Source organism: Prionailurus viverrinus, chromosome B3 (assembly GCF_022837055.1).
Source record: "Prionailurus viverrinus isolate Anna chromosome B3, UM_Priviv_1.0, whole genome shotgun sequence".
Classification (NCBI taxonomy): Eukaryota; Metazoa; Chordata; class Mammalia; order Carnivora; family Felidae; genus Prionailurus; species Prionailurus viverrinus.
The window spans coordinates 49846719-49861308 of NC_062566.1; the positions used below are offsets into that span (position 1 = coordinate 49846719).

At 37.1% G+C, this 14590-nt stretch overlaps 1 protein-coding gene across 5 annotated transcripts in view; it reads left to right on the forward strand.

The window, feature by feature from the left end:
* The window catches only part of FAM227B (family with sequence similarity 227 member B), a 211283-nt gene that overhangs the window by 31602 nt on the left and 165091 nt on the right, over positions 1-14590 (forward strand). For all 5 annotated transcript variants that reach the window (XR_007153019.1, XR_007153020.1, XM_047862979.1 and 2 more), the window contains exons 9-10: positions 2060-2161; positions 6485-6611. Coding sequence is in view for 3 of the 5 variants with exons in the window: in XM_047862979.1 (XP_047718935.1) it covers positions 2060-2161; positions 6485-6611 (229 nt within the window). In the remaining 2 variants the exon portion in view is untranslated. The remainder of the gene's footprint in view (positions 1-2059; positions 2162-6484; positions 6612-14590) is intronic.

Here is a 14590-nt window from a genome sequence, read left to right on the forward strand (position 1 = left end):
TTATTGATTTTTTTCAAAGAATCAGCTCCTGGTGTCATTGATCTGTTCTGTTGTTTTTTTAGTTTCTGTATCATTTATTTCTGCTCTGATCTTTATTATTTCCTTCCTTCTGCTGGTTTCAGATTTCTAGTTCCTGTAGGTGTAAGGTTTGGTTGTTTGAGGTTTTTCTTGCTTCCTGATATAGGCCTGTATTGCTATAAACTTCCATCTTAGAACCGCGTTTTCTGCATCCCAAAGGTTTTTGGACCACTTATTTTCATTTTCATTTGCTTCGATGTACTTTTAAATTTATTCTCATATTTCCTGGTTGACCCATTCATTGTTTAGTAGCATATTATTTAAACCCCATGTATCTATGGACTTTTTAGATTTTTGTCTTGTGGTTGACTTCTAGCTTCATAGTGTTGTGGTCAGAAAAGATGTATAGTATGACTTCAGTCGTCTTGAATTTGTTGTGGCCAGTTTTGTGGGCTAATTTGTGATCTAACATGGAGAATGTTCCATGTGCATTTGAAAAGAATGTGAATTTTGCTGTTTTAGGATGGGACAATCTGAATATATCTGTTAAGTCCATCTGTTCCAGAGTGTCATTCAAAGCTATTTGTTCCTGATTATTTTCTGTTTAGAGATCTGTCTGTTGATTTAAGTGGGGTGTTAAAGTTTTCTCTACTACTATTGTATTATTGATTAGTTCCTTTATGTTTGTTACTCACTCTTTTATGCATTTGGGTGCTCTTATGTTGAGTACATAAAGATATACAATTGTTATATTGTTGGATTGTCCCCTTTATTATGATACAGTATCCTTCTTTGTCTCTTGTTATAGTCTTTGTTTTAAAGTCTGTTTGTCCCATAATTATGGGTACTCTTTCTTTTGACATCCGTTTGCATGATGTTTCTCTGTCCCTTCACTTTCAATCTGAAGGTGTTTTTAGGTCTAAAATGAGTCTCTTGTAAGCACCATAAACTACTTGCATAAACTACCATTTTTATGTTGCCTGTCTACACAGACTGCTGTCTCTTTAAGGGTGGCGACCCAGCTATCACTTGCCCTCCTGGCTCACCCAGTGCTGAGTCAGCTGACTTTTAAAGCTCCAGGCTCCAAGTACCACTGGTTTTATAAATTCACTGAATTCAGCCCCTCTAGTTTCTAGTCAAATGCTATGGAGATTAGTCTTCCCTATGTGAGCTCCCTGGTGTAAAGGCCCATTTCTTTGCCCTCTCCAGACATGCAGCTCCCTCCCTCCTACAGGCAGCCTCCCTCCACCTTTCTGACTTTCCTAACCTTTTAGATGCAGATTCTTCTCTAAATTTAGTTGTGGAGTTTGTTCTGCCAGTCTTTGGATTGCTCTCTGGTCTATTGACTTGGATGCTGATGATATCTAGTTGTAAATGTGGATGGGGTGAGCTCAGGGCCCCCCTGCTCCGTCATCTTCCCAAGCTAATCCTATCAGGACTTCACTATAATATTGAAATTATTTTGTGTATACATTTCTTCCTTCTTACAACATACTGTGTCTTTAGTTTAGCATCATGTCACAATTGTACTATTTCTGGCTGTGGCTGTCTCATCCTAGTAACTGCTTTAATTTTATGCTGAGTTACTGATAAAAATAGAGTTAAAGTGGTTATAGAATAAGAGAATTTAAAACTCATTGATTGCCTCTGCATGCCAGCTTTAATGCAGGAACCTTTATTAACCTGTCAAATGTTTGTGTGCTCTCTGTGTGCCAGGCACTGTGCTGAGGCCTTGAAAAACAAAGTCAAACAAAACATGATCCTTGTCTTTATTTTACTATGCTACTTTAAGATATGTATTGTCAGATACATTTGGTAGATGAGGAAACTAGGACTAATTAGCCCAGGGTAAGGCAGCTAATGAATAACAGAGCCAGTATTCAAATTCAGGTCTGCATGATACCAAACCCATGCTTATTCCACTATAGCAACTGATCTGCCTTTTAAGAATAAATAAAATTATTGATATTATGCATACAAATCCAATTTTTAATTGTAGTATTAATACTTTTAATTCCATACATTTTTTTTATTTTTTAAGCCTGACAGAGAAAATCAAGATTCCTTGTTTGATAGAATTTCAGAAAGTTATGTGGTGCTTTTCATGAGCATCCCTGCAAGTCGAAAGGATACATTCCTTCAGGTAAACATAGAAATTAACTGGTTATGCTAAGCATTTTTAGAGCAAATGAAATTAAAAAATAGTTATTTTATTCAAACATTTATTAGAAGTTATTTTGTTACTTTGAAAGGAAATTGCCTGAAGTAGAGTAAGTAATGGTCAAATATGAAAAGTTATGCTTCCCCCTCAGAATATTGTATTCCCTTGCCTAAAAGTCTTACAGAATCTCCTTAGTGTGGTACAGGTATTTTGTTTGCATATTGATAATGTGAAAATTGTTGACTTATCCTATATATATTTCTGATTTTTTTCTGTGTATCTATAAAATTAATCATTTTTCTTTTCCCTTATAATATATCTTTTGATCTGTTTAAGAGGACTTGAGAAGTTTATGTTATGTGTAAGGGCTAAGCACCCGTTAAAGTAAACAAAAATGGACATAGTTATGAAGTTTTTGTTTTACTTTTCTGTCATTATAATAACTATTGAAAAGGATTGATTAAAAGGCTTTGTGTTCTTTGTGTTCTTTTAATGTGAAATGAAAATGTGTAGGAATTTCATTAGATATTTTTAAATTTATTTTTTTTAATTTTTAAATGTTTATTTTTGAGAGAAAGACAGAGACAGAGCGTGAGCTGGGGACCGGCAGAGAGAGAGGGAGACACAGAATCCAAAACAGGCTCCGGGCTCCAAGCTGTCAGCACAGAGCCTGATGCTGGGCTCGAACTCACGAACTGTGAGATCATGACCCGGAGCCGACGTCAGACTCTTAACTGACTGAGCCATCCAGGCACGCCTGATATTTTTAAATTTAAACATCTAGCATTTCAAAGCAGAAGCCACATTCAAATACTTTTGTGTTGACATCTGTAAATCAGAAATACATTCATATTTTGAGTTGATAACTGTTTTTCTGGGTAAAGCAAACTTAAAAACAGTAAAATGTCTTTCACAATGGAGGTATAAACAAACTTAAACTGCCAAATATTTATGTTCAATCTTGACCTATCTTACTTACTCACAGTCATATACACGTAGTGTCATAAAAGGAAACCAGTAGTGCACTAGGAATAGGGAGACTTGGCTTCATGTCCCGAATCTGCTACTAATTACCTGGATGATCTTGGCAAAACATTTAGTCTCTCACTTCCACAGCTGAAAGAGGTTGATTAGAACCGTGATTCATAAATTGTTGTTTTGTGGAACAATGGTGTTCTGAAAGATGGTACAGGTATTTTTCTCTCCTAATACTAAAATATTTTGTTCTTATTTGCATGTAAACGTTAGTTAATGGTTAGGATTCTTGGTAAATTGCCTAGAAATGACAAAAACAGCTCTTTCTCCTATCCATAATTTTCCACTTAGTCTATCTTTTGTGGTGAGTGAGCCTAGCCTACGTAATGTGGTTTGATGAAATCAAGCCTGCTTTAACACCATGCTTTTGAGAAAAGGATAACCGGCCTATTTAATATGGACAAAGATAGTAGTGGCACCATTGCATATCCCCCATTCTCCAATGTCTAGACCTATAATTTTGGTCCAAATGTTATCTCCTGGGGTTGATATGCCTTCTGATAGATCCTATATTTATAACCTTTCTCAAATCATGACTTGATTTTTTTCTGGGTCCCTATTTTCAGTAGCTTTTTCCAAGGAGAAATTAGAAGTTGTTTATTCAAAATTCAAAGCCTCATTTGAGAACAAACAAGATGTACATCTTGGTGATTTGACCCCTTGACCTGGATTTGATCTTCTTTTAATGCTCCCTTTCTGTTTCTATGCTTGAGGCCACCTCCTTATACATCTATCTCCTCCAGAGCTGTTTAAGTAGAAGTAAAGCCTCAGCTCTTATTGACCAATTTCCATTATTTTTAACTCACTCAGATAAGTTAGGGTTTTGTTACTGCTTGCTCATCTGATTTATTTTACCTAACAGAGAGAAATTTATTAATATTTAAGAATCAAAAAGTCATCTTCATATTCCACTATTCAGTACAAATTAGCTTAATCTATACATATTTAGTGTGGCTTTTACTTCTCTTTCTTCCAGGGTTATACAATGATAGACCTTCAGAAATTTTCCCAACACAATTTGACATTTGATCCTTAATCTCATGAAGATGAGATATTCACATAAAACTTTTAGTTCACCTTGTTCAACCTTTTAATTTTAATAGTCAGTATTACTTCTTATACCAAAATATAACATGTGATTATTTCTGATAGTAAAAAAAATGTTCATGATTCACTCAATAAAATTAAATATACCAATATATTAAAGCATTCCCCCCAACCACCAAACAAAAATCATGGAATTCTTCAAAGAATATCATCATTTACCAGAAAGTTTCAGCACTTCTGGATTAGGTAACTGTGTTAGTTGCCTATTGTTACTCTAACAAATTATCAAAAATTTAGTGACTTTTCAAACAACAGAAATTCTTTGTCTGAGACTTATAGTGTCCAGAAGTCCAAATTGAATCTCATAGGGCTAAAATTGAGGTATCAACAGGGCCAGTTTCTTTCAGAGGCCCCAGAGGAGAATCCATTCCTTGTCTCTTCTAGCTTCTGCTGGCTGCCAACAATCTTTGGCTTCTGGTCACATCACTCTAACTTCTGTTTCTGCTGTCCCGTTGCCTTCTTCTCTTTTATAGTAAAATTTTCCAGAGCCTCCCTCTCATAAAGACACTTGTGATTACACTTAAGGCACACTGGATAATCCAGTATAATCTCCCCACTTAAGATCTTTAGCTTCATGAAATCTGCAAAGCCCTTTTGCTGAATAAATTAACATCCCCATGTTCCAGAGATTAAGACAGTGACCTCCAAGGGACACTTAGATTCTAAAAGTTTACATTTAATATTAAGGGCTAAATGTGATTTTAAATACTTATTTGACTGCTGAATACCAGAATAATAAATTAAAATATTTTAATTTTTTAAATATAAAACTATAGTAACTTTTATGTTTAGTCACTTCCTAAGAGAAATTTAGTAGTTTAGGGGTTTTAGGTCTAATAGAATAATACAGTACCATATATTTGTTGATATCTGATCATAGTTTTACTGTGTAAACAATATATAGTTATTACAACGTATTAACTCACCTAAACAGATTTCAGTTATTTAAAAAAAGTTTGTTATTCTAGCCACACACACACACACACACACACACACACACACACACACACAAAATGGTAATTATGTGACATGATGTAGGTATTAACTAATATTATGGTGGTGATCATATTGCAGTTTGTAAGTGTATCAAATCAACAGGCTGTATACCTTAAACTTACACTGTGTTATATATAAATCATATTTTAATTAAAAAATACATAAATAGGGGCACCTGGGTGGTAAGATTGCGTGCTTGCTCAGAGAAGCAGTAACCACTTTGTTCATCCTATTAACATCTATGTTCTAAAACCACATCTTGTTAGGATTCTGTTACTGATATGGAAGTTTATGGGGGAGAGAGAAGATGACAAATTTAAAATACATGTATATGGGGGCATCTGGGTGTCTCAGTTGGTTAAGCATCTGGCTCCAGCTCAGGTCATAATCTCGCAGTTCTTGGGTTCAAGCCCTCCATCGGGTTTTGTGCGGACAGCTCAGAGCCTGGAGCCTGCTTTGGATTCTATGTCTCCCTCTCTCTCTCTTCCTCTCCCCAACTCATGCTCTGTCTCTCTCAAAAATAAGTAAACATTAAAAAAATAAAATAAAATAAAATTTGAAATATGTAAATATACATTTTATTATAATGATCTACACATGTCACTTTCTAAAAGAGATTAACAATACCAAGGTTAAATGAAATAATAATCATCAAACTTTATCTTAAAATAGGATAATTAAACCTTATCTTGTTAACTTCATCCTTTATCCAAATTAAATTTTCTAAAATGCTAACAAATAGCCAAATTGACTTTATTTTCAACTCTTCTTTGCTCATGTCCCACAGTTAGAGGTACAAAGAAGTGAGGAGTGGCCAAAAGCAACCTATAAGAAAAAAGGGACATAGGGTGCCTGGGTGGCTCAGTCAGTTAAGAGTCTGCCTTTTTATTTCAGCTCAGGTCATGATCTCATGGTTCACGGGTTTAAGCCCTGTGTCATGCTCTGTGTTGACAGTGTGTAGCCTTCTTGGAATTCTCTCTTTCTGCCCTTCCCCCCGGGTACACACTCTCTCTCTCAAAATAAATAAATTTTTTTAATTAAAAGAACTAAATTAAAAAAAAAGATAAAAGGGACATACATATTTCACAAACTTAATAATCATTTCTTTGGTAGCTGAGATAGGCTATATAAAATATGAAATTATTCTAATATGACTCTTTTTGATAGGTGTATCCTGATTGTTTGGCACAAGCTATCTATGCAACATTCCAGGAAGCATTTCCAGAATCCAGTAATATTTTTAATGATGAATTTAAAGAAGATCTAGGGAATAATATTTTTCTTTGGCTGTCAGGTATGAGTATATCATTTACATATCGATCATTATTTTGATACCTAAAACTTTTAGATTACAGTATCTTGTCAAAAAATTAGTAGTTCTTTGCCTTACAAAACATGTCATATTAATGCCTATATATTTTTTTTCAACGTTTATTCATTTTTGGGACAGAAAGAGACAGAGCATGAATGGGGGAGGGGCAGAGAGAGAGGGAGACACAGAATCGGAAACAGGCTCCAGGCTCTGAGCCATCAACCCAGAGCCTGACACGGGGCTCGAACTCACGGACCGCGAGATCGTGACCTGGCCGAAGTCGGACGCTTAACCGACTGCGCCACCCAGGGGCCCCAATGCCTATATTTTAAAAAGAATGATTATTTTCTCTGAAAGTTTCGCTATATCAAAACCTGTTATTAACGTTAGAAGCCAAATCATTTTATTGACAATGGGATTGTTATAGAAAATTGAATTTCCATAGAAATAAAGTTATATATATTTTATATTTAAAAAGTAAATATTTTAAGCTGCTTTGGAACATTGTAGACATTTTTATGGCAAATAGTATTGGGTAAATTCTAGAACTAACTTAGTTCCTTGCGGAAATATAATCAATGATTAATCAAGAAAAAGGTTTCTTTTTTGAATCATGGTATATGTGTAAGTGGGAGTGATAGGACTGAAAGGCTGAAGGAAAGTAAAATTCTATCCTAGAGCATTTTGCTAGAGATTTAGGCAACTGAGTGTAAAACTAGGGTATAATTTCATGTTCCGGGAGTGACCTCCTCAATATTTTTTTATAATACTGCTTCACTCTTATGGACTACCAGAAGCTATTGACTATTTTTAAATTGTTCTTATAAATCTTTTGATACAAATTTTGACATATTTTTAAAAACTGTTTTGCACCAATTCTTAGTAACCAAACCATTTCTGAAAGAAAATGTTATTGGGGTGCCTGGGTGGCTCAGTCAGTTAAGTGTCTGACTTTGGCTCAGGTTATGATCTCCTGTTTCATGAGTTCAAGCCCCATGTCTGTCTTCAGACTTAGGTCATGATCCTGCTGGTCAGAGTTCGATCCCCATATTGGGGTCTGTGTTGACAGCTCAGAACCTGGAGCCTGTTTCAGATTCCGTATCTCCCTCTCTCTCTCAAAAATAAATAAAACATTAAAAAAAAGAAAATGTTATATATTTTAAGGAGGGCGCCCTTGAGAGGAAAAGACTAGAAAGCAGCACTTAGAAACCACCCTCCCCTTCAATCAACACACACAGACCAGAGCCTCCCAATTATAGAGATAAATACAATGAATTCTAATATAAGAAATTAAAAGGGAATGGACACAGCATTCATACCAACATTCTATAAGAAAAAATGTGATGAAGAACAGAACAACTTGCCTGCTAACCTATTCTACTATATTGTGTCCCCCCAGAATTCATACATTGAAGTCCTAACCCCCAGTACACCTCAGAATGTGTTGTATTTCAGTATAGGACCTTTAAAGAGGTAATTAGGTTAAATGAAATAATTTCAGTGAGCTCTAATCCAACAAGACTGGTGTCCTTTGAATAGGGAGACACCAGGGATGTGGATTCACAGAGAAAAGGCCATGTGAGGACACAACAAGAAGTTAGCCATCTGTAAGCCAAGGGAAGAGACCTCATGAGAAATCAGACCTGCTTGCACCCTGATTGTGGACATCCAGCCTCCAGAACTGTGATACATTTCTGTTGTTTAAGTCCTCTGGTCTTTAGCATTTTTGTTATGGCAGCACTAGCAAACTAATACAGATTTTTTAAATTAACTAGAAAAAAGTTGACAAAAACAGATGAAAATTTTTTCCCAGCAATTAAAAACTGGAACAGATGAAATCAAACGTATCAAAATTGGTGAAGATGAAGTCAGGCTGTCACTTTTTACAGATGACATGATACTCTACATGCAAAACTCCACAGACTCCACCAAAAACTCTGCTAGAACTGATACATGAATTCAGCAAAGTCGCAGGATACAAAATCAATGTACAGAAATCATTTGCATTCTTATATACTAATAATGAAGCAACAGAAAGACAAATAAAGAAACTGATCCCATTCACAATTGCACCAAGAAGCATAAAACACCTAGGAATAAACCTAACCAAAGATGTAAAAGATCTGTATGCTGAAAACTATAGAAAGCTTATGAAGGAAATTGAAGAAGACACAAAAAAATGGAAAAACATTCCGTGCTCATGGATTGGAAGAATAAATATTGTTAAAATGTCAATACTACCCAAAGCAATCTACACATTCAATGCAATCCCAATCAAAATCGCACCAGCATTCTTCTCGAAACTAGAACAAGCAATCCTAAAATTTGTATGGAACCACAAAAGACTCTGAATAGCCAAAGTAATATTGAAGAAGAAAACCAAAGCGGAAGGCATCACAATCCCAGACTTTAGCCTCTACTACAAAGCTGTAATTATCAAGACAGTATGGTATTGGCACAAAAACAGACACAGACCAATGGAATAGAATAGAGACTCCAGAATTGGACCCACAAAAGTATGGCCAAAAATCTTTGGCAAAGCAGGAAAGAATATCCAATGGAAAAAAGACAGTCTCTTTAACAAATGGTGCTGGGAGAACTGGACAGCAACATGCAGAAGGATGAAACTAGACCACTTTCTTACACCATTCACAAAAATAAACTCAAAATGGATAAAGGACCTGAATGTGAGACAGGAAACCATCAAAACCCTAGAGAAGAAAGCAGGAAAAAACCTCTCTGACTTCAACCGCAGCAATTTCTTACTCGACACATCTCCAAAGGCAAGGGAATTAAAAGCAAAAATGAACTATTGGGACCTCATGAAGATAAAAAGCTTCTGCACTGCAAAGGAAACAATCAACAAAACTAAAAGGCAACTGACAGAATGGGAAAAGATATTTGCAAATGACATATTGGACAAAGGGCTAGTATCTAAAATCTATAAAGAGATCACCAAACTCCACACCTGAAAAACAAATAATCCAGTGAAGAAATGGGCAGAAGACATGAATAGACACTTTTCTAAAGACATCCAGATGGCCAACAGGCACATGAAAAGATGCTCAACGTTGCTCCTCATCTGGGAAATACAAATCAAAACCACACTAAGATACTACCACACACTGTTAAGAGTGACTAAAATGAACAATTCAGGAGTCTATAGATGCTGGAGAGGATGTGGAGATACGGGAACCCTCTTGCACTGTTGGTGGGAGTGAAAACTGGTGCAGCTGCTCTGGAAAACAGTGTGGAGGTTCCTTGAAAAATTGAAAATAGATCTACCCTATGACCCAGCAATAGCACTGCTAGGAATTTACCCAAGGGATACAGGAGCACTGATGCATAGGGGCACTTGTACCCCAATGTTCATAGCAGCACTCTCAACAATAGCCAAATTATGGAAAGAGCCTAAATGTCCATCAACTGATGAATGGATAAAGAAATTGTGGTTTATATACACAATGGAATTCTACGTGGCAATGAGAAAAAATGAAATATGGCCTTTTGTAGCAACGTGGATGGAACTGGAGAGTGTGATGCTAAGTGAAATAAGCCATACAGAGAAAGACAGATACCATATGTTTTCACCCTTATGTGGATCCTGAGAAACTTAAAAGAAGACCAGGGTGGAGGGGAAGGGGGAAAATAAGTTACAGAGAGGGAAGGAGGCAAACCACAAGAGATTCTTAAATACTGAGAACAAACTGAGGGTTGGTCGGGGTGGGAAAGAGGGGAAAGTGGGTGATGGGCATTGAGGAGGGCACCTGTTGGGATGAGCACAGGGTGTTGTATGGAAACCAATTTGACAATAAATTTTATGTGTGTATATATATATACATATATATATACATATATATACATATATATATGTATATATATTATATATGTAATATGTATATATGTAATATGTATATATCTAATATATATAAAAAGAAAAAAGAAATATTATTCTAAACAAAAATAATTAAAAAATTAAAAATGGAACAGAGCAGATAAAAGTTATAATCCTAACATTCTAACAAAAATTTCTAAGAAGTAATGAAAGAATCATAGTTGTAAGGGGAGAATACAAATTGGAAACGTAAGTCCATGGAACACACATATATATACATGGAATTACCATGTTAATCAAAATACAGAATATGGGTGCCTGGGTGGCTCAGGTGGTTATGATTCTTGATTTCAGCTCAGATCATGGTCTCACGGGTTTGTGAGCTTGAGTTCCACACTGGGTTCTGTGCTGACAGCAGGGAGCCTGCTTGGTATTTTCTCCCTCCCTCTCTCTCTCCCCTCCCCCACTAGCATGCATGCTCTCTCTCTCTCTCTCTCTCAAAATAAATAAATAAACTTAAAAAAATATATAGAACATATCCAGCATGTTACAATTTTGCAAATTGCAGTTGCAATTTTGATTTTTTTTTCACCCAAGAGTCTTATAAGATAGTGCCTTTTAATGGCAAAGTCGTTTGTGTTTATACTTAGTTATTAATGTTTACTTTTTTGCTTTAAGTAAAATACTACAGCTTATATCATACTTAGAGTTTAGAATTTATTGAGCTGTTCTTGTTACATAATAATACATAGCAAAATATTATAAATGGTACCTACTGGATTAATAACAAATATATGTTCTCTGTTGGAAATGAAATTCTATATGTTCATGTGTGGTTGCCTTGACTAGTATACATGTGTGTTTCTATAGGATTTTATTTGTATTTACAATAGTTTTAATAGGTGTTATATCTTTACTCAATTAAAAATCCCTTTTCTCCTATAAAAATATATGAGTTCACAAAAGAAAAAACTTATTTTTGTCTAACATAAATCTTCACCTGATATAGTTTAGATACATCTTTTACTCTTAAGTTTACAGTGCATAATTTTTAGGTATTTTAGCTACCAGTAATCTAACACTGAATCAATTTTATAGACATATAAAATTAGATTTGTTCTAGTCTTTAATGATAGTTCTCTTATAGAGGCAAACATATTGATTTGACTTCCACCCAGTATTATCTAAAAAAATTAATATTATGGAAAGAATCCTTTTACTCTTGCCATGACCATGCAAGATTCTGTAGATAAAGTTTTAGGATCATTGTCATCTTAACTTTCTTGAATCATCCAAGTCATGAACAAGGGATATCTCCCTATTTGTTTAGGAGTTTGTTAATTTACCTCAGTATATTTTCTGTTTTCAGCATGTAGATCTTATATGTATTATTTTTCCTAGGCATTTGGTGTTTACTGAGTGTTATCAAAAATACTTTAAATTTCACTTTCCAATTGTTGCTAATGTATTATAATTTGCTTTTTAATTTGTATTCACTAATTAGCAAAATCAAACAGCTTATCTGTACATACTTTAGGGTTTTCTACATACAAAATCTTATCCTCTGCAAAAAAAAATTATATTTCTTCCAATGATTTTATTTAATTTTTTTGTATTATGCTGAATACAACTTTATAAATTCCAAAGGTACTTCACACCTGTCAGAATGACTAAAATCAACAACAGGTGTTGGCAAGGATGTGGAGAAAGTGGAACCCTTTTGCACCGTTGGTGAGAATGAAAACTGGTACAGCCACTGTGGAAAACAGAATGGACATTCTTCAAAAAGTTACAAATAGAACTATCCTATAATTCAGCAACTGCCCAACTAGGTATTTGCCCAAAGAATACAAAAATACTAATTCAAAAGGATACATGCACATACAATAGCCAAATTATGAAATAGCCCAAGTATCCATTGACTGATGAATGGATAAGGAAGAAGTAGAAGAATGCAAATGGGTAGAGCCACTCTGGAAAACAATATGGAGGTTCCTCAAAAATTAAAAATATAACTACCCTATGACCCAGCAATTGCACTGCTAGGAATTTATTCAAAGGATACAGGAGTGGTGATTCATAGGGGCACATGTCCCCCAATGTTTACAGCAATGCTATCAACAATAGCCAAACTATGGAAAGAGCCCAAATGTCCATCAACTGATGAATGGATAAAGAAGATGTGGTTTATGTATACAATGGAAAACTACTCGGCAATGAGAAAGAATTAAATCTTGCCATTTGCAACAACGTGGATGGAACTGGAGGGTATTATACTAAGTGAAATAAGTTAGTCAGAGAAAGATATCATATTTTTTCACTCATATGTGGAATTTGAGAAACTTGACAGAAGACCATGGGGGAAGGGAAAGGGGAAAAAATAGTTTCAAACAGAGAGGGAGGGAGACAAACCATAAGAGACTCTTAAATACAGAGAAAAAACTGAGGGTTAATGGGTAGGGGGCAGGGGAAGGTGGGGAAAATGGGTGATGGGCATTGAGGAGGGCACTTGTTGGGATGAGCACTGGGTGTTGTATGTAAGTGATGAATCATGAGAATATACTCCCAAAGCCAAGAGCACACTGTATACACTGTATGTTAGCTAACTTGACAATATATTTAAAAAAAAAATAAGGTGAATCAAGATGGCGGCGTAGGAGGATGCTGGGCTCACCGCGCGTCCTGCTGATCACTTAGATTCCACCTACACCTGCCTAAATAACCCAGAAAACCACCAGAGGATTAGCAGAACGGAGTCGCCAGAGCCAAGCGCAGACGAGAGGCCCACGGAAGAGGGTAGGAAGGACGGCGAGGCGGTGCGCGCTCCACGGACTGGCGGGAGGGAGCCGGGGCAAAGGGGTGGCTCGCTGGCCAAGCAGAGCCCCTGAGTCTGGCTTGCAAAAGCGGAGGGGCCAGGCGGACTGTGTTCCGACAGCAAGCGCGACTTAGCGTCTGGGAGGACGTTAAGTTAGCAGCTCTGCTCGGAAAGCGGGAAGGCTGGAGAACAAAGGGAGGAGAGCTGCTGAGCCCCCGGACGACAGAGCTCAGTTTGGCGGGGAACAAAGGCGCTCGCCAGCGTCATCTCCCCCGCCCATCCCCCAGCCAAAATCCCAAAGGGAACCAGTTCCAGCCAGGGAACTTGCTCACTCCGCGCAAACACCCAACTCTGTGCTTCTGCGGAGCCAAACCTCCGGCAGCGGATCTGACTCCCTCCCACTGCCACAGGGCCCCTCCTGAAGTGGATCACCTAAGGAGAAGCGAGCTAAGCCTGCCCCTCCTGCCCCGGTGCACCTTGCCTACCCACCCCAGCTAATACGCCAGATCCCCAGCATCACAAGCCTGGCAGGGTGCAAGTAGCACAGACGGGCCACGCCACCCCACAGTGAATCCCCCCCCAGGAGAGGGGAAGAGAAGGCACACACAGGTCTGACTGTGGCCCCAGCGGTGGGCTGGGGGCAGACATCAGGTCTGACTGCGGCCCCGCCCACCAAGTCTAGTTATACACCACAGCACAGGGGAAGTGCCCTGCAGGTCATCACCACGCCAGGGACTATCCAAAATGACCAAGCGGAAGAATTCCCCTCAGAAGAATCTCCAGGAAATAACAACAGCTAATGAGCTGATCAAAAAGGACTTAAATAACATAACAGAAAGTGAATTTAGAATAATAGTCATAAAATTAATCGCTGGGCTTGAAAACAGTATAGAGGACAGCAGAGAATCTCTTGCTACAGAGATCAAGGGACTAAGGAACAGTCACGAGGAGCTGAAAAACGCTTTAAATGAAATGCAAAACAAAATGGAAACCACCACGGCTCGGATTGAAGAGGCAGAGGAGAGAATAGGTGAACTAGATGATAAAATTATGGAAAAAGAAGAAGCTGAGAAAGAGAGAGATAAAAAAATCCAGGAGTATGAGGGGAAAATTAGAGAACTAAGTGACACACTAAAAAGAAATAATATACGCATAATTGGTATCCCAGAGGAGGAAGAGAGAGGGAAAGGTGCTGAAGGGGTACTTGAAGAAATAATAGCTGAGAACTTCCCTGAACTGGGGAAGGAAAAAGGCATTGAAATCCAAGAGGCACAGAGAACTCCCTTCAGACGTAACTTGAATCGATCTTCT